The 26,899-nt window shown below is 45.4% G+C and overlaps 1 protein-coding gene across 5 annotated transcripts in view; it reads left to right on the top strand.

Moving 5' to 3' along the window:
• The window catches only part of TMCC3 (transmembrane and coiled-coil domain family 3), a 70,577-nt gene extending 47,203 nt beyond the window's left edge, over positions 1–23,374 (top strand). For 3 of the 5 annotated variants that reach the window (XM_052640054.1, XM_052640055.1, XM_052640057.1), the window contains exons 2-4: positions 13,066–13,982; positions 16,496–16,631; positions 22,142–23,374. In XM_052640054.1, coding sequence (XP_052496014.1) covers positions 13,066–13,982; positions 16,496–16,631; positions 22,142–22,444 — 1,356 coding nt within the window. In that variant the 3' untranslated portion in view covers positions 22,445–23,374. Of the gene's footprint in view, positions 1–9,645; positions 9,724–11,684; positions 11,718–13,065; positions 13,983–16,495; positions 16,632–22,141 lie in introns of those variants that run through there. The other 2 variants (XM_052640056.1, XM_052640059.1) reach the window with 2 other exon arrangements.
• Positions 23,375–26,899: the final 3,525 nt, after the last annotated feature.

Raw genomic sequence — 26,899 nt, 5'->3', positions numbered from 1 at the left:
GATGACACCACCCTTATGGCAGAAAGTGAAGAGGAACTAAAAAGCCTCTTGAAAGGGAAAGAGGAGAGTGAAAAAGTTGGCTTAAAGCTCAACATTCAGAAAATGAAGATCGTGACATCCAGTCCCATCACTTCATGGGAAATAGATGGGGAAACAGTGGAAACAGTGTCAGACTTTATTTTGGGGTGCTCCAAAATCACTGCAAATAGTGATTGCAGCCATGAAATTAAAAGATGCTTACTCCTTGGAAGGGAAGTTATGACCAACCTAGATAGCATATTCAAAAGCAGAGACATTACTTTGCCGACTAAGGTCCGTCTAGTCAAGGCTATGGTTTTTCCTGGGGTCATGTATGGATGTGAGTGAGAGTTGGACTGTGAAGAAGGCTGAGCACCGAAGAATTGATGCTTTGGAACTATGGTGTTGGAGAAGACTCTTAAGAGTCCCTTGGACTGCAAGGAGATCCAACCAGTCCATTCTGAAGGAGATCAGCCCTGGGTGTTCTTTGGAAGGAATGACGCTAAAGCTGAAACTCCAGTACTTTGGCCACCTCATGCGAAGAGTTGACTCATTGGAAAAGACTCTGATGTGGGGAGGGATTGGGGGCAGGAGGAGAAGGGGATGACCGAGGATGAGATGGCTGGATGGCATCACCGACTCGATGGACGAGAGTCTGAGTGAACTCTGGGAGTTAGTGATGGACAGGGAGGCCTGGCGTGCTGCGATTCATGGGGTCGCAAAGAGTCGGATACGACTGAGCAACTGAACTGAACTGAACTTTTAAAAATAAATTTGACCTATTTTGCCAAGGTTCTGTTCTTTCTTGGACCCTGCTTTTGGCCTTTAATCAAGTCATTTCCTTCTTAGGCTTTGGAGGAAAGAAGGGCTCTTTTATTTTTTTGTTCCAGTTATATTGAATTGTGATTTCCTAAGGGACAAGGAACTACAGTCGACATTGGTGTCCCTGGGACATTGGTTCCAGGACCGCCCCCCTCCACCTTAGATACTGAAACTTTTGGGTGCTCAAGCTCCGGACTCCCCTCTCATTTCTGCCCCTCTTTGCCCTGCATCTTCAGATTCGATCAGCCACAGATTGTGTGGTACTATACCATCAATTGAAAAACTGTGTGCGAGTGGACCTGCCCAGTTAAAATCCACATTGTTCAGGGATCAGCTATAGTCTTGATAATCTTGCTGGCACATTGAATAAATTATTTTTTGAAGATTTTCATTTAATGCAGTACAAGACTCTTTCCTTACATGCCACCACAAATGATGGATTGAGTTGAGACATGGATATGTTAGGAGCAGACATCTAATTCTCTGTGACAGTTAGGATGGTAACCTCAGGGGAAATGTCACTTAGGAAGAGAGTACACCTCTTCACATTGTGGGTCTTCAGTCAGTCAGTTCAGTCGCTCAGTCGTGTCTGACTCTTTGCGACCCCATGAATCGCAGCACGCCAGACCTCCCTGTCCATCACCAATTCCTGGAGTTCACTCAGACTCACGTCCATCGAGTCAGTGATGCCATCCAGCCATCTCATCCTCAGTCGTCCCCTTCTCCTCCTGCCCCCAATCCCTCCCCACATCAAAGTCTTTTCCAATGAGTCAGTTCTTCACATGAGGTGGCCAAAGTACTGGAGTTTCAGCTTTAGCATCATTCCTTCCAATGAACACCCAGGACTGATCTCCATTAGAATGGACTGGTTGGATCTCCTTGCAGTCCAAGGGACTCTCAAGAGTCTTCTCCAACACCTCAGTTCGAAAGCATCAATTCTTTGGCACTCAGCCTTATTCACAGTCCAACTCTCACATCCATACATGACCCCAGGAAAAACCATAGCCTTGACTAAACTGACCTTAGTCAGCAAAGTAATGTTTCTGCTTTTGAAAATGCTATCTAGGTTGGTCATAACTTTTCTTCCAAGGAGTAAGCGTCTTTTAATTTCATGGCTGCGGTCACCATCTGCAGTGATTTTGGAGCCCCCAAAAATAAAGTCTGACCCTGTTTCCACTGTTTCCCCATCTATTTCCCATGGAGTGATGGGACAGGGTCTTAGTATCTATCAGTTGATAATTGGTCGCCTGTATTCCGCTTGGAGCGTCAAAGAGCCATGAGACACAGTAGTCTCTTGAATATTTGACCTCTTACATGAATCAAAAGCCATTAACAGTCCACAGTCCCGTCTGTCTTGAAGACAGTCCAGCAGCACTTCAGCTGCAGGTTCTTCTTGATCTCGGATGCAAGCAGCTGAGAGGATGTGAGCACGCGGGATGACTGGCTGCCCCAGCTGGCTGTGTGTCAACCATTGATTCACCCAGCAGATAACAAGGTCCTGTTGAAGAAGGAATGTGGGCCAGGACGCAGGTGGCCTAGGAGACATTCCCTCCTCCTCCAGGCTTTAAGACAGCAGGAGAACAGATGTTTCTCCCAAAACATCTGAACAGAACACGTGCTTGCCCGACCTGGAGAGTATGCACCTGAAGGGCGTACTTGTGGGGAGAGTGTAAGGAGCATGGGGGAGGCTGTGTGAGAGAGACAGTGTTTGGATTAGACCTCAGAAGACACCTTGGGATGGAAGTATGAGAGGTCGTGCTAGGGTGAGGAACCAGTGCATGAAGCATTGAGGAGCTTATTGACCGAGTGCAGTGAACACTAAAGGCTTTAGACCTTGGTGCATGTGTTGGTTCTGTGTCTTATTAGCTGTAATCACAAATTATGTGATGGCTCCTCACTTCTGAATCTATGAAGCATGGGTAATGGCTCCTACGTCATGGAGCTGCGGGGATTCAAGTGAGTGTGTATCAGGCTTCATCCTCACTTTAGTGCCGGTGCGTGGATGTGCTCACAGTTGCGTTATGGGTGAGTCTGCTAGCAGTATAGGCTGAGAGGACTCTGATCAAGAATTTTAAAGTCTTTGCTAAGGATTTCACACTTTAGGGATCTTGAAGAGTTTTTTGAAAAGGACATGATCTGCTTTATCTTTTAAAAAGGTAATTGTATTAAGTCCAAGGAGGTCAGAGTTTTTATTTTGATTGTCTCATTTGAAGGTCCAACGTGACATCACAGTCAGATGGTTTTTCCATACTAGATAAATAGAAAAATGTTGGTTGAGTGCACTTTTCATGGACATTAAAGTTTTTTTTTTTAAGTAATGTTATTTATAATTTTTGTGAAACCAAAAGCAGCTTTTTATTCCCAATTGCTATTTGGTGATAATAATGCTGGTTTATGTTAGAAAAGATAAAATTGCTCAAAGGAAGTAATTCCTGTATTGCCAAAGGGAAAGAAATGAATATAGATTAGTTTTCCTTTGCTTCCTCAAAACTTAAGTATGTTATTTCTAAGCCATGTCTGATATCTAGCAATGTTCTGATTCATTTAAAACAGAATTATATACTACGCAGATCATCCAGAACCTGTGCCCCTCCTCCAGCATTTGTTATAAGACCAAAACCAAATTAAACCCCTGGCCTGCAGGGAATAATTCAGTTATAAGGCTTAGGTTTCCTTGGGGAAGGTGCTTTAGGGCCTGAGTGTGTTTTCTGGCTCAGTCTTAATATAGCATCTTTTCAAAGGACTTGGACCAGGTTGTGACACTCCTGTGGCTTTCTCTGGGTGCCCTAGGGAAGGGGGAGAGAGGCGACTGTGCCAGTGTGTGAGCTCAGTGTTCAACCGCATTCCCCCAGTCACATATGGGAGTGAGAGTCTAGTGTTCATCTCTTGGCAAGATGACATACCCAGATTCATTAAAGTTCACCTACCTCTCTCCACTAAGAGTCAGAATATGATAGGGAGAGTAGCAATAATATCCAAAAGTTAAAAAAAAAAAAAAGGAAAAGCAAATAGACTCATTGACAAATCTAACAGTTACTCTGAATTTGATTCTAAACTTCCTAGTATCCTAGCAAAAAGGGAAACTTGATGGTTGGTGTCTGATAGACACCCCTATCATATTCACTATTATATCCACCTTATGTATTGATCCAAGCAGCTGTACTTTTAAAAAATGTGTTTATGTTGGAATATAGTTGATTAGCAATGCTGTGTTAGTATCAGGTGTACAGCAGAGTGATTCAGTTATACACATACATGTATCTCTTCTTCTTCGGATTCTTTTCCCATTTAGGTTATTACAGAGTATTGAGCAAGTTCCCTGTGGTATACAGTAAGTCCTTGTTGGTTATCTATTTTATTTTTTTAAGTACTTTATTTGAAAGTTTTTTAAATTGAGTTCATAAGATTATAGAGTAAGATGGGTCCACTGAACCTGTGGTCCAGATATCGATATACAACTAAAGTACCTGAGTTGAAGCTTCCACGGGGGTCACACAGCAACTCAAGAGCAGAGCTGTTATTGTCACCCAGCCTTCTGATCCCCAGTCAAGTGGTTATCTGTTTTAAGTATAGCAGTGATACATATCAATCCTAGACAAATTACTTTCCCTTTTGTGTAGGCCCCTAGGATGAAGACAGCGCAGATTGCAATGAAAAGTAAGTTGGGTACATACTCAGGCTGCTGCTTTTAAAAACAGGCATTAGGCCAGATGAGATTTCCAAGGATTCTTCCCTCTTGAGAGTAACTTCTGCTGCAGGTCACTGCCCCTGGTGTTAAGTTATCCATCATTGTGTGTCTGAGAGGGAGATGCGTTTCCCTCTCTCACCTTGTTCAGATTGGAGGTGCTAAAAGACCCCAGGACACGGCTGGCTTTGTAGTTAGCGTTCAGAAGCTTTGCTGAAGTACGTGGCCCTCCCGAGAACACCCACCCTCTGTGTTTTGAGAAGAGGAGGCAGTGAATAAAGGCTCCAGGAAAAGGAGAAGGCTGGGCCCCGGCCTAGCGGGAGCCAGGCTGTCTGCCCCAGACTGCCACTGGCCACCGCTCTGCTCTGCCCGCTGGCTCAGGACCTTGGCACCTGTCTTCTTCTGAGCTGCCTCTGCTCCCTCGGTTCCTGGGGGTGGGGGGTTCTCCTGCAGCAGAACATGGTCCTCCGCCATCTCCCTCAAAACATAAGTGCTCAGGTCCCTTTCCTGGATCTGTTTTGCTGACAGATGCTGCCAGGAACGGACCGGGAGTAACCATGCTGGGGACGGATCCCTGAATCCCTCCGAAGTTGTTAGGTTGGCGCCTGGGGCTTCCCACTCACCCCCTCCCTCCGTTTGTTCTGAGTACAGGAACTAAAAGCCTCAGTGACATTTATTCTGTGTTTAGTATTAAAACTGGGGCTTCCTGTTTCCCCGTCTTCAAAGCTCCCCATCCCACGTCTCCCCACGAGAAGGAACTGTGGTGGTTTCTGCTGCACATTGTGGTGATCAGCCATGTGTACGTGTCTGTCCCCGCCCCCCAGTCTCACCCTCTAGGTCTGCACAGAGTGCTGAGCTGAGCGCCCTGTGCTACACAGCAGCTTCCCGCGAGCGGTCCGTTTTGCACACGGTAGCATATATATATGTCAGTGCTACTCTGAAAAAAAGATACTTTAGAACAAAAGAAACCTAATCAGGAGAAGTCTTAACCTCAGTGAAATAAAGTTTAAAAATCCTTTAAGAAAAAAAAAAAGGAACTGTGAACTCTTCCTAAGAGAAAGCTGAGTTCTTGGTGGAGGTGAGGGGCTCACTTCCCTTTCCTCAGCTTGCCTGTTTTTGAGGTGCGCGGGGTCCCCAGAGACTCCCTCCTCTTGTCAGCAGCACCCTTGCCTCATGTTGCCTCATACTCGCCTACGCTCCCTCGGGGACCGTCCTTGAGCCGCAGGTGGTTCTCTGGGTAGATTGGTTTTCATCACCATAGCCTTCCTCTTCTGCTTTTCAAGGCACAGTCTTTTTAAATCTGGCCTCCCCCTCTTTAATTCTCAGATAAATTATAAAGTATACAGTAAATCTTTACCAGATCAGACTAATTTGGTAAGGGGTTAGTTTGCATTAATTGAAAGCTCTTTTGAAGAAATAAGTATTTTTCTAGTATATGTAACTCAAAGTAGGTTACCTACCACTGTTGCCTGGTAGAGGCTTAACAAGAAGATAATTATTTCTAATTACAGTATTAAGTGTTTGTAAGTGCTTGAAGATATTTGAAGAATTTATTTTTGAGATCTCTGAACACTTTGCCTAATCTCCCTTACACTGTTAATTAGCAGGATCTGTGAATAAAAGATTGAGCTCTCAAAAGGACATGTATTTCAGCCCCAGTTCCAAATGATCCTTGATTCCAGATTTACTTTACCTGCCAATCAAGAAATAGAACTTTTGACGCTACAGGTTTTCTTTTGTCAGTGATACTGAGAGGAAGAGGTGGGGAGAAATTAAACTTTTATGATAAAACTGGTGACTCAATTCCCGTTCTGTACACCGTGAACAGAATGTGCCATTGTTAGATGTGAACTGCGAAAGGAAGTGTTCTTTGTCTGAACAAATTAGAACAAACATTGTCCTAAGACAGTTTACTAATAACATATCCTTTTGGATACCACGTGAGCATCTTTCAGATTTTTCATTTCTAGCATATAGTTATGGCAGGGGAAGTGGCCTCCTTCTCGAATATAGGTCTTAAATGTTCTGTATAGGTGTCCCCATGGATGTAGTAATTACATCTTGATAAGGATGCTTATTGACCTTCAAAATTATTTTTCCAGTACAGATTGGCTTAGTCGGCAAGAAAAGCAAGTGTTTGAGTCCGGGGTCCAGTGATTGGGTTGGTTGGTTGTTCATTTGCTCAGTTGTGTCCAACTCCATGTGCGCCTACAGACTGCAGCACACCAGGTTTCCCGGTCCTTTGCCATCTCCTGGAGCTTGCTCAAACTCACGTCTCCTGAGTCGGTGATGCCATCCAACGATCTCATCCTCTGTTGCCACCTCCTCCTGTCCTCAGTCTCTCGCAGCATCGGGGTCTTTTCCAATGAGTCTAATCTTCACATCAGGTGGCCAAAGTACTGGAGCTTCAGCATCAGTCCTTTCAATGAATATTCAGGGTTGATTTCCTTTAGAATTGACTGGTTTGATCTTGCAATCCACGGGACTCTCAAGAGTCTTCTCCAGCACCACAATTTATGTGTTTGTATATTATTCTGTTCATACATTTGTGAAGAATATATGAATATATAAACAAATTTAGCGTAATGCCTGACTCGTAATAAGAGCCCTCAATCATGATTGTCAGGGAAACAGGCTCTGGAGACAGACGGCCTGGATTTCAGTCCTAGTTCTGCTGTTTACTAGGCAATTTGCTTCTCAGCATCCAGGTTTCTCATTTGTAAAAGGGTAATAACAGTAGAACCGGTCTCAGCGTTTTTAGCCAATAAGATATGGTATGTATCACTAGCATGGTATTTTTCCTCCCGGGCATGTAGCAGGATTGAAGTTAGGTAGGGCCAGTGCATCGAGTTCAGGAAGCCCAGGAGACTTCTGGGGAAGGCTGCAGGAGCCAGGGGACGGGTTCACCGAGTACCCTGCCCCGCCATGGCCTCCAGCAGCATTCCTGAGGCAGGGCCTCCTCCACAGCCCGGGTCCCTCAGCGGACTCACAGCAGGCTTGTTAGCATGCATGAGAGAGAGACCTTTCCCTTTTTCTTAAGCCCCTAGAATTTTGATGTTGGTTGTTACGCCAGCAAAGCCTAGCACATTCTGACCAGCACACCAGAGAAACAGCCCCGATGCTACACCGAAAGTTAGATTCCGGCTGAAATGAGTAATAGTACAGAATGTCAGCTGTGTTGGCTTGGACACCTCGGCCACGGAGACCCTGAAAACCTTTGGATCCTGAACCTGCAGCTCCCTTATGGGTGTGTCTGTAAAACCACCCTTGTGTGTGCTCTGAAATACGCCAGGCCCCGGGCAGTGGCCGCCTGTTTGCAGGACCTGGCCCTTTCCTAATATGGCCGAGCTCAGGCAGCTTTTCTGCGAGTAGAGGTTCATCGTATTTGGCCTTGGGACTAAGGTGCTGGTTGTTATTTGTTGCCCTGGCTCTGACCTCTCTGCCCCTGCAGCTTTTGGCCCCCCTGTGACCCTAGAGCCTCAGGCTTTCTTGCCTCAAGTCCATGCTGGTCTGCGTCCACGGGAGCCCACACTCTGCCTTCCAGTCCTCTTGGTTTGGATCATGTGCCTCTGCTTGGCTATGCTGCTCCTTTTGTTCATGTCTCTCTGAGCTTTAGCGGGTACACATGAGATGTCCTGGGGACCAGCCCTCTTTTGAAGCCTGAACAATGTGTTTGAGCAACACTGGTAATGACTGAGATGTGCCTGGCATCCCAGTGAGGAAGGTGAGCTCCCAGGGGTAATTGTGCTGGAGGCTTGGGTTGGAGCAGAGATGATTCAGTGTCAGGTTTTGACGTGTGTCCAGGGCTTAAAGCTTTTCGTTAGCCTTTGTTCCAGAACACTGAGGAGACAGTGGAAATGTTACTGCTGCCTGAAGGAAAATATTATGAGGAATGGCTTTTCACTAGAATGCTGGCGGACTGCTTTCATGTAAGGTAATAATAGACAGATCACTCCAAGAGAACTGAAACTTAGCAGTCGTTTTTAAAACCAGCGTCTTTTCTACCAAAATGGTAATTCAGGTTCCTTGTTTTTTAAAGATTGGAAAATACAGAAGCATCATAAAAAGAATGACTCCTCATAACCCCACAGGACAAAGAAAACCACTGTTAGTTAGCACTTTGGAGCTTGTTTTTCTTTTAGTTTTACATAGGTACGTTTGTAAATAACATAGGGATGATAAACAATAGTGCATCTTATTGAAACCAAAATGGTTAATTTCTGTGCTGGGAAGTCTTTTAAGTGCTTCATGCGAATTAGCTCATTTATTCCTCACAACTCTTCAAAGAATCACTGTCTCCATTTTACAGAAGAGGCAGCTGAAGCACAGAGAGGCTAAGTCATTTTTCCAGGGCCACACAGCTCACAAGAACGGTGCCAAGGTGGGAACCAAAGCAGTCTGTCTTTCAAGTCCAGGGTTTTGACTATCCCATGTTGCCCTCTCACAGTCAAGATAGCTTGGAGGACGCGTCAGGGAGTTTTGCAGTGTTAGCTCTGAGTTGTCTGGTTCTGTCTCATTCTATAGATCAGGAAATCAAAGACCACACAGGTGATTAGATATAGCCGAGAACACACAGCTGGTGAATGCCAGTGCCAGCATCGGAGCGCATGTGCCCTGACCCACCTGGTCCCCAAGCTCATTGGCTCTGGGCCAGCTGTGGACCTTAATCCTCCTCCCTGGAACCCAGCCCCGAAACAGCTGCGTTTGTACCATGACCTCACTGCCAAGTCTGATATGGTAGCTGGAGGACTCACTCAGCTTTCTTCCAGCCGCTACCTGCAGCCCCAGCTTGAGGTCAGGGATTGTATGGGTTTGCTGACTCTTAATTATCTCGCAGAGCCTAGGCTATAAAAGGCTGAGGGCTGCAGCCCAGCACAAGTTTCAGCTCTCCACCCTCATCAGAAGTTTCTATGATTGGCGAGCCAGCAGAAAGAGTCATTCATTGAGCTTTAGACAGGGTTGCTATCCTCCACCTGAACTCTCAAGGATGTGCCAGGCATTGTTGTAACTTTAAAGTGAGCCAGAAGTCAGCCAGCCGTCTGAGTGCAAACATTCCTGTGTACGCGGCCAGCCGGGGCCAGCATTTGTGAGGGAACCAGGCCGGTCCTCTGAGACACCAGGGCTGGATAGGCAGCTGCTGTGGGGCTGAGAATTACAGGAAGAGGAGCAGGTGATGACTTCTTGCTGTGTTTGGTAAGGTAAGGATTAAGAGCCCCTGTATCCTCCAAGGTGTGGTGGACTTCTTAACAGGGACTGTCAAGGAGGGTTTTGTTTTCTTTAAAAAAAAAAAACAAAAAAAAACTTAATCTGCTTTTATCTGAGTGACAGGAGCCTTCCTTCTTATGACTCCCACGATGTGGAGCAAAAACAACAAGCGCACCACATGATATATTGGCCAGAATGAATGTGTGCTGTTAGGAGCGAGGCTCATGGTTACCTCTGGAGGGGGGATGATGTCGTTGTGACTAATGGGGGCGCAGGGGAGCTTGTGTTAGTGTGTGTGTGTGTGTGTTTTGTTTTTTCTTTTAAACTGAGTCCTGGTTACACTAAGTTTAGAGTTTGTGAAAATTCAAGTTTTATTCTTTTCAAATACACTCTTTTCTGTGTGTAAATTAAGCTTAAAGTTTAGAAGTCCTTGTTTTTATTTGTGCTTCATGTTGCACGTTGATACTTAGAAAAATCTGATCAGTTGAAGCAGGTTGAAATGATGTAGAAATTACTACCTAGGTATTAAGAAAACGTCTTTACCTGAAATTGTTGGTCTGTCTAGACAGAACTTCTAAGGCCATTTTTCTTTTCTCTTCAAATGTATCTTATAGCTTTATTTACTTATTTATTGGCTGAACTGGGTGTTTGTTGGGGTACACAAGCTCAGTGGTTGTAGCCCAGGGGCTTGGTTACCCCATGGTATGTGGGGTCTTATTTCCCTGACCAGGGATTGAACCTGTGTCCCTTGCATTGCAAAGTGGGTTCTTAGCCACCAGGGAAGTCCCTTCAAATATATCTTAAATCAGGGGTCCCCATCCTTTTTGGCACTAGGGACCGGTTTTATGGAAGAGGATAGAGGACATTTTCCAGGCCTGGGGTGGGGGTAGGGGATGGCTTCAGGATGATTCAAACCCATCACATTTATTACATTTATTGTGCACTTTAATTGTATTGTTATTATTATTATATCAGCTCTACCTCAGGTCATCCGGCATTAGATCCTGGAGGTTGGGTACCCCTGTCTTAAATGACTTCAGTGTAGATTCTTCCGGAATAAAGAATGAGGTCACTTTAGTTCAGCAAACACGTAAGTGACAGCCTCTTGTGAAGTACGGACAGAGCTTGCTCTAGAGCTGGGGGCAGTTGCGACACCACCTTTTCCCTGGAGGAGTGGGTGAGTGCTCAGAGGCGGAGTAAAGTGAAGCAAGAGCACTGTGGAGGGTCGCAGGGAGGACAGGCAGCTTTCTGACAGGACTAGGAAAAGCTTCAGAGGAAAAAAGTGGCATTTGAAATGGATTATAAAGAATATACTGAATTTTGATAAGCAGAAGTGGGCATGTAGCTGCCATTGAAAATACCGTGCATATGAGGAAATCCATAGAAAATGCATGCACATTCTGGATACACATTCTGGGAACTTTGGTTTATATGGCTCACTTAAGATGATTGGCATTCATCAGGTGCATGGTGGAGGCCTGACGGATCAGCTGGGCCCTTAACAGTGGCCAGGTTGTATTAAATAAATTGAGAGGCATGAGAGAGGCATAGAGATTTTCTCAGAAGTAGAGCAGCATGATCGGATGGGCTATCTTAAGTGAAACTGAATTTCTAACCTCGCAGTTATACTGTTATTAACTCTGTCTGCCCAAAGTAAATATTTCCTCAGCTTAGTGCATCCTTTGTGTGTAATTTGAGCCTATTCCTGTGTGGATCCATGGGGTGAGCCATAGGTGCTTGGCTTCCTTGAACTTCCTGTGGTCATCTCTTCAGGGCTTGAAGGTGATCATTATGTACCTTCTTTAGTTCCTACACCCATCCTTCCGCCTTGACCAGGTGCAGTCACCATTCCTTGATCCTTTTCTATAGTCTTATAGTGATCTGGCATTTAATTCCTTCCAGCCTTTCCCATGTGATGCTCATCTGCCAAAGAAAGCAACCAGGATCTCTTACAGCCAAGTCATGTGTGGAGAGAGGGGGCCAAGAAGTAAGTTAAGAAACTTTTTTTAAGTTGTGAAGGAGGCCCACTGACCCACTGACCTGGGATTGTGTCCCCCTGGGCTACTGGGCTCCCTCCATGGAGAAAGCACTGGGTAGGGTTTTGCACATGGCAAAGTGTTGATGCTAAGTATTGGAAACGGTCCACGTTTGAGCCTGGGTCACTTGTCAGTATGAGGTCTGTTATTGTCAAAGCAGTTTTCAGCTGTGTCAGCCTCTTCTCCCGTTTTTAAAAAAAGCTAACGTGAGCTGAACATTGTCTTGATTCCCATGCCATCTCCCAAGACTCCTAAGTCATTCTTCTAATCAAAAGATTGTCAGCTATACAAGTCAGGTACTTCAGTTTAGAGCCTGAGGATTTTTGTTCAGAGATTGTGTTCAGATGCTATCAAGACCTCTGTTTAGTCTCTGGGGACAAGAGTGTCCTGACGTGTGAAGAGGACCAGAGGTAGGGTGTGTTGGATTCGAATCCTGGCTCTTTAAGTCTGTTTCTACGTGTTATATGGATGTAACAAGTTCTTTGCCTGGTGTGATGGTGAGGCCCAGACAAGACCAGCCCTGTGATCATCCAGTGCCTGCCATGTGCATCCCACTTGCCTGTCCCTTTTAGAGCAGGATCTAGTGATGCAGTTCTTTTCCCCTGGTGGCCCTGGAGTGAGAAAGCTGTTTCACATAGTATTGTCACTGTTGTTGTTTATAATCACTTTGGTTGTGGTTTGGGTTATTTGTTTCCACATCTAAACATTGCTGTTGTATTACTCAGTTACTCTTGTACCATATTATTCTATCACATCTGTTTCACGGTTCCATTAAGAAAATGATTCTTGTGTTGACGAATGTACCTACTGGAACTTTGCTTTCTTTTTTATTTTTATTTTTCTGTCCTTCTGTTAAATGTTTGAGTTCTGAATTGAGTGCATTTCCCACAATGGTGAAGTGAAATTCACTGTGAATGGGACACGGCAGGCATTCCACTTACCTGGGCACTTTGGGAAACCATGAGGACTGATAACATCACCGCATGATGGATTTTCTACCCTGGCAACAAATCTATCTAATCAGACAGAGACTAAAACTATCTAATCAGACAGAACATTGGATATCCTGGTGGAGCTGAATCTCATCATCCCTGTACATGAGTGCAGGAAGGAGTTGGGTTGTCCTTCATTCAACTTGAGAGGATAGAAAGGAGTTTTTACCTGGCGAATACTTGCAGTTTGAAAATCTGGGGCATAAAGTATGTCTGTTGTTGTGTGTACAGGGTCGGTCACAGTGACCCTCTCTTGGACTTCCAGTCTAATAGTGCTTCCCGCCCCCCTACCCGCTGTCTCCTCCAGGTAGAACGTCATGACATGAATACCCTAAGCCTGCCCCTGAACATCCGCAGAGGCGGGTCGGACACCAACCTCAACTTCGATGTACCGGATGGCATCCTGGACTTCCACAAGGTCAAACTGAATGCGGACAGCTTGAGACAGAAGATCCTCAAGGTCACAGAGCAGATAAAAATCGAGCAAACGTCCCGTGATGGGAATGTGGCAGAGTATTTGAAGCTGGTCAGCAGCGCAGACAAGCAGCAGGCTGGCCGCATCAAGCAGGTGTTCGAGAAGAAGAACCAGAAGTCGGCTCACTCCATCGCCCAGCTGCAGAAGAAGTTAGATCAGTACCACCGGAAGCTCCGGGAGCTCGAGCAGAACGGGGCCCTCCGGAGCGCCAAGGACACTGCCAAGGACCAGCTGAAGGATATCCCGCCCTCTCTGAAGGATGCCCAGGCCAAGTCCCGCACTGCCCCCCACAGCCTGGAGAGCAGCAAGTCGGGCATGCCCGGGGTGTCCCTCACCCCGCCCGTGTTTGTCTTCAACAAGTCCAGAGAGTTCGCCAACTTGATCCGGAATAAGTTCGGCAGCGCTGACAACATTGCCCACCTGAAGAACTCCTTGGAGGAGTTCCGGCCCGAGGCCAGCGCCAGGGCCTACGGGGGCAGCGCCACCATCGTGAACAAGCCCAAATACGGCAGCGACGACGAGTGCTCGAGCGGCACGTCCGGCTCCGCCGACAGCAATGGGAACCAGTCGTTCGCGGCTGGGGGCTCGGGCGCGCTGGACGGCCCGAGCAAACTCACGGCCATCCTGGAGGAGCTCCGGGAGATCAAGGACACCCAGGCGCAGCTGGCTGAGGACATCGAGGCCCTCAAGGTGCAGTTCAAGAGGGAGTACGGCTTCATCTCTCAGACGCTGCAAGAGGAGAGATACAGGTATTTCAGGCTCTGCTCTTAGGAGCGTGAGTTTTTAAGGTTGGAGAGATTGTTTGAAAGTGATATGCTAATGGTTGTATTTTTGTTTTTAATGTGAATGTGGGTCAAAAGGCATTTAGGAACCGAGAGTTCCTTCCGTACTTTGCAATTCTAAATATTGTAATTTGTGACTTGAAGCCCGACAGCTTAGAGAAAGATGTTATGCATGTGGGTCTGTTAAAATGCCACCATATAGGCAATGACTCACATGCATATTGAGCTCCTGATTCAGTAGACAGTTGTTACAAGATCTCAGTATACTAATTTCAAGATCTGTATTTGGTTTCCCCCCGTAATAACTGTCAAGTAAAAAAACAAATTCATGGTCCAGCAAGGTAACTTTTATTTGGTACGTAAATCTCAAAGTCTTTACATAATGTATTTTTTTTTGTGAGATTACATTTTCCTTATTAATAAACCTTTCACCCTAAATGAAAACCTTTCAAACGGAATCTTAAAAATTCAAATCTTGTGGATTTATATTAGCTAATTTTTAAATTCAAGTGTTATATATGGCTGGCTTTTTGGTGCCTCTAGCTTAAAAAGTGTACATGCCCAAATATGAAGTGATTTTCCACCATTTTCCCAGTAAAAATATCCCCCCATCAGGTTTTTTTGTCAAGTGAGGTTAATTTCTAAAAATATAGATGAAACAGTGAATGCCTGTTACATATTATAAGATTTAAATTTTAAATTTAGTTTACATGTTGTTTTATATCTGATATATGAATTTATATGAGTGTTAATTTAGAGATGTGGCTTTTTCAGCTATTTTATGAAACTTTTTTTTTTTTTTTAACTGTGTACATCTTTGGCTTTGGATTCTTTGTCACATAAGAACTATTTTTGAGTCACAGGTTTTCTAAATAATATTGACTTTAATTACACTCAGGTAGTTTGGGATGCACCTCCATTTGGGTCCAAATTTTATTTCAAGTCACAAATATCCATTCAAACAGTTCTGGTTCTCATGTTGTTGCATAGTTATGTCTGTGGTCCTCCTGGTTTAGTCTCTCACTACATTGCTTACCTTAGGAGAGCTTTGTTTTTGATCTTTATTTTATATTGGAGAATAGCTGATTTATGATGTGTGAGTTTCAGGAGTACAGCAAAGTGATTGTTGTACATATACATGTGTCTGTTCTTTTTCAGCTTCTTTCCCCAGTTAGGCTTTTGCAGAATATTGCGTAGAGTTCCCTGTGCCATACAGTAGGTCCTTATTACCTATTTTATACATAGCAGTGTGTCCATGGTAGTATCAGACTTCTAATTTATCCCTTCCCTCCCCTTTCCCTTTGACAATCACCAATTTGTTTTCTAAGTCTCTGAGTCTGTTTCTGGTTTTTAAATAAGTTCATTTGTGTCTTTGTTTTAAAGATTCCGCAGATAAGCGATCTCACATGCTGTTTGTCTCTGTCTGACTTATTTCACTGAGTGTGATAACCTCTAGGTCCATCTGTGCTCCTGCGAATGTCAGCATGTCGTTCTTTCTTCATGGTTGAGTAGCATTCCATTGTCAGTGTGTACCACGTCTTCTTTATTCATTCATCTGTTAAGAGGTCTTTAAAAGGCTTGCTTACAAACACCCAACACTGAGCAGCTACAGGGTCCTACCTGAGAGTGATCATTAAATCTGTGTTAAAGTGTTAAATGATTTTTTCAAGTGACCTATATGAAGTGTCTAAAACTGGCATTACTCAAAAAGTCATCCAGGCTAATGCATTTTCCCCAAATAGTGCTTCCTGTTTCAAAATAAATATTATATAAGTTTTCAGATATAAGACAAAATTCCCCTTCTCTGAGGGGACTGGGCATTGGGAATAAGAATCTTTGTGCTTCTTTAGATTTGAACTTTTCGAACTGCCACCTGTTAAGCCATCTTGAATTTGTAACAAGCTGAATTTTTTTTTTATTGGCACTTAAGAACTAAGACCTGTATTCACCATCACCGTGTACACTGGGAAATCAGTGGAATTGGCTCCCACATAGAAACTGGTCCTTTCTTTATAGCCTCTCTGGTGCATGAGAGCTATGGTGGTGAGCCACCAGGCACTGAGGGGTCACAAGAGGGAGAGGCACCAGCATGCCAGTGGGTCCTCGCCTTGAGCAGGCTTCTTGCCAGCCCCGTCTCCTGACCAGCCCAAATGAGGAGCCGATGGGGTCTGCCCTGTTGTCCCCACAGCCAGCAAGGTGCTGGTGTGGTGTGCGTAGAAAAACCCAATTTGGTTTGCATGAACCCTCAGTAGTGAGGACAGAGTTAAGACTTCAGAGACCAGTCCTTTCTGGAGCTAGAGTTCAGCGTTATCCAAAAGCATGTCCCCTACAGCCAGATGTACTCTTGGAAGCTCAGTCTGCCTGGATGAGCCCAAGCCACAGGGCAGTGGCGACCGCAGGCACAAAGGATGTCATTCTCTAAGTGCTGTCTGTACACTTTTGAAACATCGTGCTCAGAATCGATTCATCTCTTTACAAAGGTATGAGCGACTGGAGGACCAGCTCCATGACCTCACGGACCTGCATCAGCACGAGACGGCCAACCTGAAGCAGGAGCTAGCCAGCATCGAGGAGAAGGTGGCCTACCAAGCCCACGAGCGCTCGCGGGACATCCAGGTACCTTCCCCCCAACCACCAGAGCTCATGCGGGCTCTTCCTTGCTGTTCATTCATTTAACAAACCAAGCTCTCGCGGGCTCTTACCGCCGTTCATTCATTTAACCAACCGATACATTACATGCAAGCCTGTAAGAATTTCTGGCATGAGGGGCAAACATTTAATCTTTACCCTGTTGACCCCAGTAGCTCCTGTTATAGACTTGATCACCTATACTCTACTTTCCCCACCATCACCACATTTTTACAAATTTTAAAACATGAGATGAACCTTGCCTCCAACATTCTTGCTTAGGTGAGAAATCAAGAGGAACACAGCTGGCAGTGGGCTCAAGACAACATGAGCGAGGGCCAAGTTACATGACTGTAGGCTCTGAAAGCCTCAGAAATTCAGGGGTGCGGTGCCCAGCAAGCTATGGACTTGTGGGGCAGGGGGCCACAGAGTGATCAGACCCTGGATTTCAGTCCCAGCTGTTTACCAGCTACCTGGTCCTGAGCAAGCTTTAAGTCTCTTTGCTCATCTGTAAAATAATAGCTTTCGTATTTGTGGGAATTTCAAGCACTTGAGTACATGCTCTATGGCAGGCACTGGCGAAGCATTTGAGATGTCTGTCTGCCCATTTGTTTCTGTTTGTGATAGCTCCGATTACTCTCCCCATTTCTCAGATGTAGAGACCAAGGCCCAGAGACCTTGTTCAAGGTCTTACAAGTAGTCCTTGAGTAATGAATCTGAACTGAAGTCCTGGAGAAGGTGGGTTTTGAAGGCGTGGATAGGATCCCAGTGGATGGAGGAAAATGGATCAGTATAAACAAAGGTGTGTGTTCTAGTGACAATGTGAGACTGATGCTGTCATGGTGCTTCCCTGGTGGCTCAGGTGGTGAAGAACCCGCCTGCAACACAGGAGACCTGGGTTCGATCCCTGGCTCAGGAAGGCCCCTAGAGGAAGAAATGGCAACCCACTCCAGTATTCTTGCCTGGGAAATCCCGTGGACAGAGGAGCCTGATGGGCTACAGTCCATAGGATCGCAAAAGAGTCAGACACAGCTGAGCAAGTGAACAACACCGCTGTAGTGAAGCGGCCCTAGGCTTCTTGAGCTCCTTTTTGGGGGTTCCAGAAGGCCTCCTTCCCCTCCACCCCCGGTTTTTATTCAGATATAATTTTCATACAACTGTATTAAAGTATACAACATAATGATTTCATATGTGTACATATTGCAAAAATATCACTACAGTAAATTAACATTCATCACCTCACATAGTTACAAATATGTTCTCTTGTGATGAGAGCTTTTAAGGTCTACTCTGAGCAACTTTCAAATATACAATACAACGTTGTTAACTATAGTGACCAAGCTGTACATTGCATTCCCCGGGGTTTATTCATCTTATAACTGAAAGTTTGTGCTTTTGACCCTCTTCACCCATTTTGCCTCCCTTCCCCTGTTAGATTCTACAGTGTTTGCTGTCTGACTCATTTCACTTAGCGTTAATACCCTTTAGGTCCTTCCGTGCTGTAAAGGGCATTGCTCTCTTCTTCCTCGTGGCTGCACAGTATGCCTGTGTGTGTATGGGTACCACATTTTCTTTACTGATCCATCAGTGGACACTTGAGTTGTTGCCATGGATTGGCTATTGTCAGTAATGCTATAATAAATGTGAGGGTGTGAATTTCTCTTCTAGATGGTAATGTCATGCCCTTCCAGTATATACTCAGAAGTGGGATTTGTGGATCATACGGTAATTCTCATTGTAATTTTTTGAGGAACCTCTATGCTGTTTTCCACAGTGGCTGCAGTGATTTACATTCCCATAGATTGCCTTTTTTAAGAAAAGAAAGAGTACTATCCAAGTCATGCTCAGCTTCAGTTTTACAAATGTTCTTTGTAGGCGTGGTTATTTTCTCCAACCCCACTTCACAAGGGGCTGAAACACAGATTTCTCCCACAGTGTGTGAGTTTCAGCTGTCCCGAGTTTCAGCTGTCCATGTTTTGTTCCTTCCTGTCAAGGGCTGAGCCTGTGCTAATGCCAGTTGTCTGCTTGGACGATGCTGGGAGCCAAAGAAAGCATCAGCCTTGTTTGCCTCTGAGGACCTTGGTGCAGAAGACACCAAGCGGATTTCTGCTCTGGGCTAGGAGACTGAACTTTACTGCTGACTGGTGTAAAAGATGTGAACCCGTTTAAATGTGACATGTTGCCAGGCAAACAGCACAGTCTGTTTTATTAGAGCATGCTGTTTAGCATACATCTGGGATTCCACTGACTTATATCTAAATACTATATATGGTTTGCTTCTTTAGGGGATTGTTTGGGTTTATATTGTTACTCTTTTTTTAAAGAAATATACTTTAGAGATGAAAGGGGTAAGATAAGGGCAGGGGTGAACTTCAGAGAGAGCTTAAAAATTCAGAAGATTTCATTTTACCGTTTTCTAGTTTTACCTGTAGCCCAGAAGTGCAAAGGGGATGTCCGTGTGAGTGACTGGAGGACCTTTCTTGTTAGAATCTTGCCCCTGTCGCTTCCTGTGTGACCCTGCACAAGTCAGTGCTGTGCCTCAGCTTCCTCATCTGTAAAATGGAAATATTAACGAGCTCTACCTCGGAAGTCTGTCAGAAGGATTAAATGGGATAAGATAGATAAAATACTGAAATCTTTACCTGACACATTATCAGACAAAAAACAGATGCTGGTCAGTTTTCTATTTAGTATGTATGAGTAGCTATATTTCTTGGGGCTTTGGTGACTGGGCCTGCTCAGCTTCCTCTTGTTTCTTCTGTGCTTATAGGCAGGGTTATACAAGGTGATGGAGTAGTATAGATGAGGGTAATTGTTGCCTGTTACGATACAAAGCTTTTCTTGCTGTTTTAAAGAGCAAGAAAGAGTTTTTTAAACCCTGAATTTGAAATGAAAAGTTTAAAGACAACCGTGTCCTTTGTCCTTATCCCCAGTAAGTGTAGTACTTACTTTGGCCCACTATTTAATTTCTTAGTGGGTGCTGTGACCAAAATTCCTTACAGCTGACTGCTTAATTTTCTTGACCTTTTCTTTTGGTTAAAAATTTGACAGAAGTTCTAAGGCAGTTTCTAGAGTCAATCTATTCTGTATATGTAAATCATCTCCCCAATCACAGGTGAATGCATTTACCTAAAATGGTGATCTTTTGTCCCGTTCCATCACTAGTTCCATGCCATGCCTAAAACAAAGGTTGCTGTCTGTGGACCTAAGCATTTGAAAAGAATACATGATTTGGGGGGCCCTTTGCCTGTTGCTGTAGAAAGTCAGCATTGTTTAGACTGTGAGGATCCGAAGAGGTTTTACCTTCTTTGTTTGTAGCCTGTATGATGAGAGTTACTATAGTAACAGAGAACCCTTGGCCCATAGCGTATGTTCACAAAAAGGAAAGTAAATCAATGTTGGCGCCATTATGCTTGTTTAAAATCTGAGAACATGACTGGATTTTAATTGAGCAAACATATATTGGGAAATGAGTTAGAAAATAGGCTGGTGAACCAGACTGGGTCATGGTACTGCCTCCACCTAGGTCTTTTTCTCCTGGGAGGTGTATGTTTCTTCCCCTTTTCAAGCCTCGTGTCCCCTTACTGGCATTCGGTCTCTGGAGTGTGCAGCCAGCTTGTGCCTGCTGCCGGAGGTATGCACAGCACAGAGCAGGTCTGGTCCCCTGGTTAGCGGGGAGGCCCGGAGAAGGGCTTGACAGTCTGGTGGGTCCAGGAAGGCTTCCCTCAGGATGTGACCATCGACATGGGGCCCGAAAGATGGAGCCGGGTGGTGTGTGGGGAGGCAGACCTTTTGGGCAGAGCATGGCGCATGTGCAAAGGCCCTGAACGTGGTCCTTTCCAGCACTTTATAAAGCCAGGATGGTCAGAACACAGTGAAGGTGGGGAGGAAGTGGGCTTCTCTGGTAAGCTTGGCAGGAGAGAGTGGCTGGGCCTGGGCCACGTTAAAGATTTAAAAGGTTCTACGAGAAAGAGCCATACCAGAGACACATCTTTCAGAGATCACCTGGGCTGCTGTGTGGAAAGTGGATTCATGAGGGTGAGGATGGAGAGGATGTGCAGAGAAACGAGTGTAAAGTTATTGCAGGCAGAGACCCTGGTGGTTTAGGTGGGGGGTTACTGTGGGAGGGGAGAGGAATGGACCAGTTAAGGTAAATACCAGACGTTGTGTGGGTGGGGCTGGATCAGGGAATGCCCCTCATGCTTCTCATATGAGAATGTGGCTCACCAAGTGCTGTTTTCTGAGAAAAGGAACTGGAGGGGAAACAGGGTTGATGGCAAGAGTGAGGGTGGTGAGGACATGTATACAGAACTGGCCACATTGCATCTGAGGTGCTCCTGAGAAGCTCTGACGGAGATGTCAGGGCCTCCCTGGTGGCTCAGTGGTGAGGAACCTGCCTGCCAGTGCAGGAGATGCAAGAGACGTGGGTTCAGTCCCTGGGTCGGGAAGATCCCCTGGAGAAGGAAATTGCACCCCACTCCAGTATTCTTGCCCAGGAAATCCCATGCACAGAGGAGCATGTGGGGTCACAAAAGAGTCAGACACGACTTAGTGAGTGAACAGCAGCAGTGATGGAAATGTCAGGGGCTCATGTAGACACACAGCTCGGTCTCAGCAGAGACAGCTGGGCTGGAGGTGAACCTGGAGTACAAGTAATGAAAGCTTGGCGGGGCCGAGACCTAGGCAGAAGGCGTGGCCTCGGGCAGCGCCCTGGGGACGCGGCACTCAGAGAGCATCCACGGGAGCCCCGCGTCCACGGCCCTGTCTCTCCCTCTGTCCTCCACTGCTCTGCAGCGGATGCGCAGACTCTGAGCAGTGGCGTGAGGACCAGCCATTGGAGATGCCACGTCCTCCATTGCTGGAGGTAGTCCTGTGTCGCAAAACGGGACCCCACCCCCTCCTCTGGTTTGTCCCTGAGGGTTTCACCAGATGCCAGTATTTTATGCACTTTATTCTAAATACAGGCAGAGTCAAAATACCTAACCGTGGCACTTCACTGGGGATCCAGTGATTAAGACCCTGTGCCTCCAGTGTAGGGCATGGGTTCAATCCCTGGTCGGGGAACTAAGATCCCACATACTGTGCAGTGTAGCCAAAAACCAAAATACCTGCCCATAAATTCCTTATTCATGGTATTTCATGGTTGTAGATACATGCTCATTCTATCCATGAATAGCAGGATAAGGCGAGCCCTGGGATTCTTGTCTGACAGCTCTGTCTGTCATCACCACCATTGTCATCATCAGCGTCGGTGTGAAGCTGCCCCAGCAGCAGCGTCCTGAGCAGGGTGGCCCTCTGTAGGTCCTGGTCAGCGTCGGTGTGAAGCTGCCCCAGCAGCAGCGTCCTGAGCGGGGCGGCCCTGTGCACGTCCTGGTCAGCGTCGGTGTGAAGCTGCCCCAGCAGCAGCGTCCTGAGCGGGGAGGCCCTGTGCACGTCCTGGCTCACGCTCCCATGTTGCCCTGACAGCGTTTGATCCTCGCTCTCCCTCTCGCCCACAGGAAGCCCTGGAGTCCTGCCAGACTCGCATCTCAAAGCTGGAGCTCCACCAGCAGGAGCAGCAAGCCCTGCAGACGGACACGGTGAACGCCAAAGTCCTGCTGGGCAAGTGCATCAATGTCGTCCTCGCCTTCATGACCGTCATCTTGGTGTGCGTGTCCACCATTGCCAAGTTCATCTCGCCCATGATGAAGAGCCGCTTCCACATCCTCGGCACCTTCTTCGCTGTGACTCTCTTTGCGATATTTTGTAAAAACTGGGACCACATTCTCTGTGCCATAGAAAGGATAATAATACCAAGATGAAGTCTCCGGTTCCTGTCCTCACATCCTTTCAAGTTTTTATTTTAAAGAAAACTTTGTGCATACTACCAAACTTTAAAATGCACATTTGTGCCGACGGACAAATACAAGGACTGGGGCTGTGTGTTGTAAATAACTACAGTTCTCGTCATTCGGTGGCACTCGCCAGCGTGGTTCTGTGAATCTGTTTCCAGGCTCTCCCCACCTTGCTCACTGCCTTAATCAGTCCTGGTCTCCTGCCCACCTGCCCAGCTCAGCACGGTCAGCCTCTGGTTGCCAAGCATGCGGTGTAATCAGTGACCCAGAAGAAGAGAGATTTTCAGTCTCTCTTAAGTCTCTGTCGATATTGAGCTTCACCGTTGCTAGGGTTACATTTCCCCTTGAGTCTTGTAAGCAGTGAAGATGTGGCAGGACTTGGGGAGGGGAAGACGCTCAGACGGTGACCCTGTGAGCCTGTGGGGCCTGTGAAAGCACAGTAGATCCCATGTAATCTGTCCCACTGTCCGCTGCTGACCGTCGGTCCCCCATGTGCCCAGTGTCCACCATGGCCAACTGTGTGTGACTGTCACATGGGAATCTTGCAGTTCACCTGTTAGTCCATCAAAAGTCAACCTAGGCATTCCATTGCTCTTAAATGGTGAGACGTGAGGATTTATGAACGGGTCTTGCCTTCTTACACCCAGGGAGCCATAGTCCTGATTCCACCTTCACTGACTGTTGAACACACCACCTTCCAGGCTTATAGAGATGCTCCCTAGTCCCTCTTCAAACTGTGTCTTTAATTGAGGTCCGAAAAGCACTGTATCTGTGTTCCAGCAAATTTTCACTGTGATCAGCCCCTCTCAGGATGTGTTTCATTTTCTGTGATTCATTTTATTCAGTCTGTGACGGCTGGCAAAGTGTACTCAGTAAATAAAAAAGGCTGCTCACGTTTCAAGTTGTTTTTTTTTCTCTCTCTTCAAGAAAGGATAGCAGGATCATAGTTTCTAAAGCTAAAGTGCCCTGAAGTGGGAACATGGGAAAAAGGGAAGAAAATAGAATATGTGGTTTAAGGCGGTGGCATTTAGACCAGTGGGTGCAGGTGACCTGCGTGAAGTTTGAGAGGGTCCTTGGCAGACCCTGAAAGACCTGCAAGAATAAAATAAATTAGGTTCGGTGTCTGAGCCAAGGTTGCCCTCTGTCTCTTAGGATAAGTTCTAAGGTAGTAGATGGAGCGGTCACCCTTCTGCTGAGGTGAGAGCATGCAGAAGTAAACATCTTTGGCCAATTTGGGGGATGTCATTTACTCTCTTGAGCCCAGATGATACTGTCTTTTAAATCTGTTTCTCTGTCACAAAAAAGAAGCTCTAGAAGACGTTAATGGAAACTGGTTCATCCCCTCCTCCCACCAGCTGTTTTGTTATCTGAAGACAAAAAGGAGAGTGTTAGTGTATGTTATCTTCCAGAAAACATCAGATGACCCGGATTTAAATTTTAAGTGCAATATTTTTGCAAATAGGGCTTCCCTGGTGGCTCAGCAGAAAAGAATCTGCCTGCAGTACAGGAGTTGCAGGAGATGCAGGTTTGATCCCTGGGTCGGGAAGAACCCCTGGAGAAGGGCATGGCAACCCACCCCAGTATTCTCTCCTGGAGAATCCCATGGACAGAGAAGCCTGGCGGACTACAGTCCATAAGATTGCAAAGAATCGGACACAACTGAAGTGACTTTGCATGCACGCACACTCTTAGGAAAATCTTCAAAAATGTGGCATAGGCCACGGTTTGAGAGATCGGAACCGTCGAGCATCTGGTACAAGTCCAGTGTGGGTGAGACGTATACAACTCAAGTTTGCTTGCTTTTATTTTTTTTTTAAGTTTACAATTCAGTGGTTTTAGTCCATTCACATGTAAGCAACTGTGGCTACCATCTAATTCCAGACTTGAGTTATTTACAACAATAAACATTGTTTCGTGAAGTCTTTGGCTTCAAGTACCTTGCATTCAGGGAAGAGGGAGTTACAGTCCTACCTCTTCTCATGGCTCTGTCCCCTTTCACTGCGAGACTCTCCCCTGGTCTCTATCCATCCAGTCCAGGAGATGGAGACAGCTTCTGGATCCAGAGGAGTCTGGTTCTGTTTTCATGGGCAGCATTCCATGTTGTCCTCGGGCCTCAGTCTCCATGTGGGTAAGGGCTGGATGTAACTTACGCCCTTGAATCAAGCTGCCTCCTGGATGGGTCCTCTTGATTTCTGTGAACCGTTCTGAGGCCACTTTGGACAAACCAGGGGGTGGGGTGGGTGTGGATGCTACTGGTAGTTTAGAAAGAAGATCAATCCCTGGCCCTTGAGATAAGAGCTCTGGGAGGACCCAAGGAGGCTTGAGCCTGCTCCTCACGCCCCCATACTCCGCTCCGTTGCTCAGCCTGGCACCTTCGCTTTGATGCTTCCCAGACGTGTGATCAGTGTCTCTCCTCCCCGGTGAGAGAGATGGAGAAGTAAACGGAAAGCAACAGGATTCGCCCCCCTGCAACCTGGAGCTGTTAACAGAAGCTGCTCGAAACTGACTGTCTTCTGAAATATTGTAGGGTCTAAGTCACTCCACCTGATGGTGAATTTTTATTTTTAAGAATTCTTATTTCCAGTGATTCTCATTAGACTTCAGAAACCTTGTTTTCACTTGGATGTGCTCAACCTACAGAGTGTATTTATTTTCAAGTCTCGTTGAAAGTTCATGAAGCTTTTTAATAAGATGGTATCCTCCAAGGAGACTTTTACTCTCTGCAGTTTATTATTCTCTTCTCAAAGAATAAACTCTCCCGCCGCTGCTGCTTTTCACTGCCTAAGGAGATTAAATAAAATGTTATAAATATACAATAAAAATAGTGATCTTGCTATGACATATTGTGGAATTTGGTATTCAATTTACATTTAAGGTAACGAATCCTTTTCCCCACCTTTCCCTGGCAGTCAGCATCATCTGCATACCTAGAGATGAAAGCCATCTGTGGGATGGGTAAGTGCCTGCTCCCTCCATGAACTTAAGCGATTGAAGATACTGGGCATTGGGTTCTAGCACTGGATTTTTTGGTGACATATTATTTTCATGATCACCAGGATAATGATGTCTGCTGAGGACAAAAGAAAAACCTAAGAATACTCTCTTGTGGGTTTTGAGTTGGTTATTGCAGCTTTTATTTTGAGTATGGTTGAGTCAAAACAAAACATCCTCCCATTCAGTTCCCCGCTCCCCACCAAGATGAAACCAACAATGAAGCAGGAAATAAAAATGTTCCGTTGCTGACTTGGAGCGGTGAAGGTAGAGTCCCAAGTGTCTAGCGTGTACAGTTGTTTAGCTGTTACGGTTGCTGTGATCTGTTGATAGTCTGAATTCCTCCCCTCTCCATCAAAACCCGGAATGCTGTTACTGCCCCTCCCTCCCTATCAGTGAGCGTCTGTGTGATTTTAGCTTTCCTCCTGCTCTGTCACTCTGCTTTTCATTTGTGTATTTCCCCACTGTGTATGTTTCTCACCTTGCCATTCTTCTAGTGGATCAGGTTTAATTGTAATAGCGAGAGGAACTAGTTCTCTTAGGCACCTACTTACTTAGGTCCTTTTCCTTTGTTTTTAAAATACCAAGTTATTTTGCATCAGATGGAACATTTTTGCATTGAATCCAAATACAGTTGTATTGGTTTGGGAAAACACTTAAATATACTTGCTAATAACATGAACATGTATGATTAAATGGTTGATTTTGCATATTTTTTTTTCATAATTTTAAGGAACTGGGGAGGTAGGATGAAATGGCATTATTTAAAATTCAGGACTTTCTCTGGAGAGAGGTGTTATAAGAAGTTTAGCATATATGCTAAGGAAAGAGTTGATCTAAAGAGATAAATCACTGAGAAGAATGAAATTGGCCTATTTATATTAAAAGTAGTTAAGAAATTTTTCTGAAAAGAAAGGTACATTTAATCACGGTGGTAACCCAGAAGGTATAAAGCAGGTCTATAATTTTCTAAAGTCAATGCGATTCTCTGTTTATAAGAAGCTGAACGTAACATATCTTGATTGTTTTAGGAATGATTTATGTGTTGCAACTTTGTTTTATTTAAAGCATGTCTCTTGCATTTGTCCTTAGAGAAATGTTTCAGCAAAGCTCTCTGTTTAATGTGTTTAGGCCGTAGTTAGTGGCTCTGAGCGCAGAAACTGGAAATGCTTATTGTGAGGCCTGCGGCAGAATTTCTGTTCAATGGGATATCATATAGTTTCCTGTTAGCCTAGAGTTCTAAATTCTATGTAGATCTTCACCCCATTCAAAGCAGGGGCCGTTATTTTTTGTTTAAATAAACACTTGATGTTGGCTTTGATGTTAAATAAAGAGTTAGATCCCATCTCAATAGCAGATCTCTGTGTGTATAGAATCATTTTTTAAAATAGACTATTTTAGAGCAGTTTTAGGTTCACAAAGAGCTTGACT

This window comes from Budorcas taxicolor, chromosome 5 (genome assembly GCF_023091745.1).
Source record: "Budorcas taxicolor isolate Tak-1 chromosome 5, Takin1.1, whole genome shotgun sequence".
In the NCBI taxonomy this organism is placed as follows: domain Eukaryota; kingdom Metazoa; phylum Chordata; class Mammalia; order Artiodactyla; family Bovidae; genus Budorcas; species Budorcas taxicolor.
The sequence above is the reverse complement of the archived record's forward strand: the minus strand, read 5'-3'. Positions and strand labels throughout refer to the sequence as shown.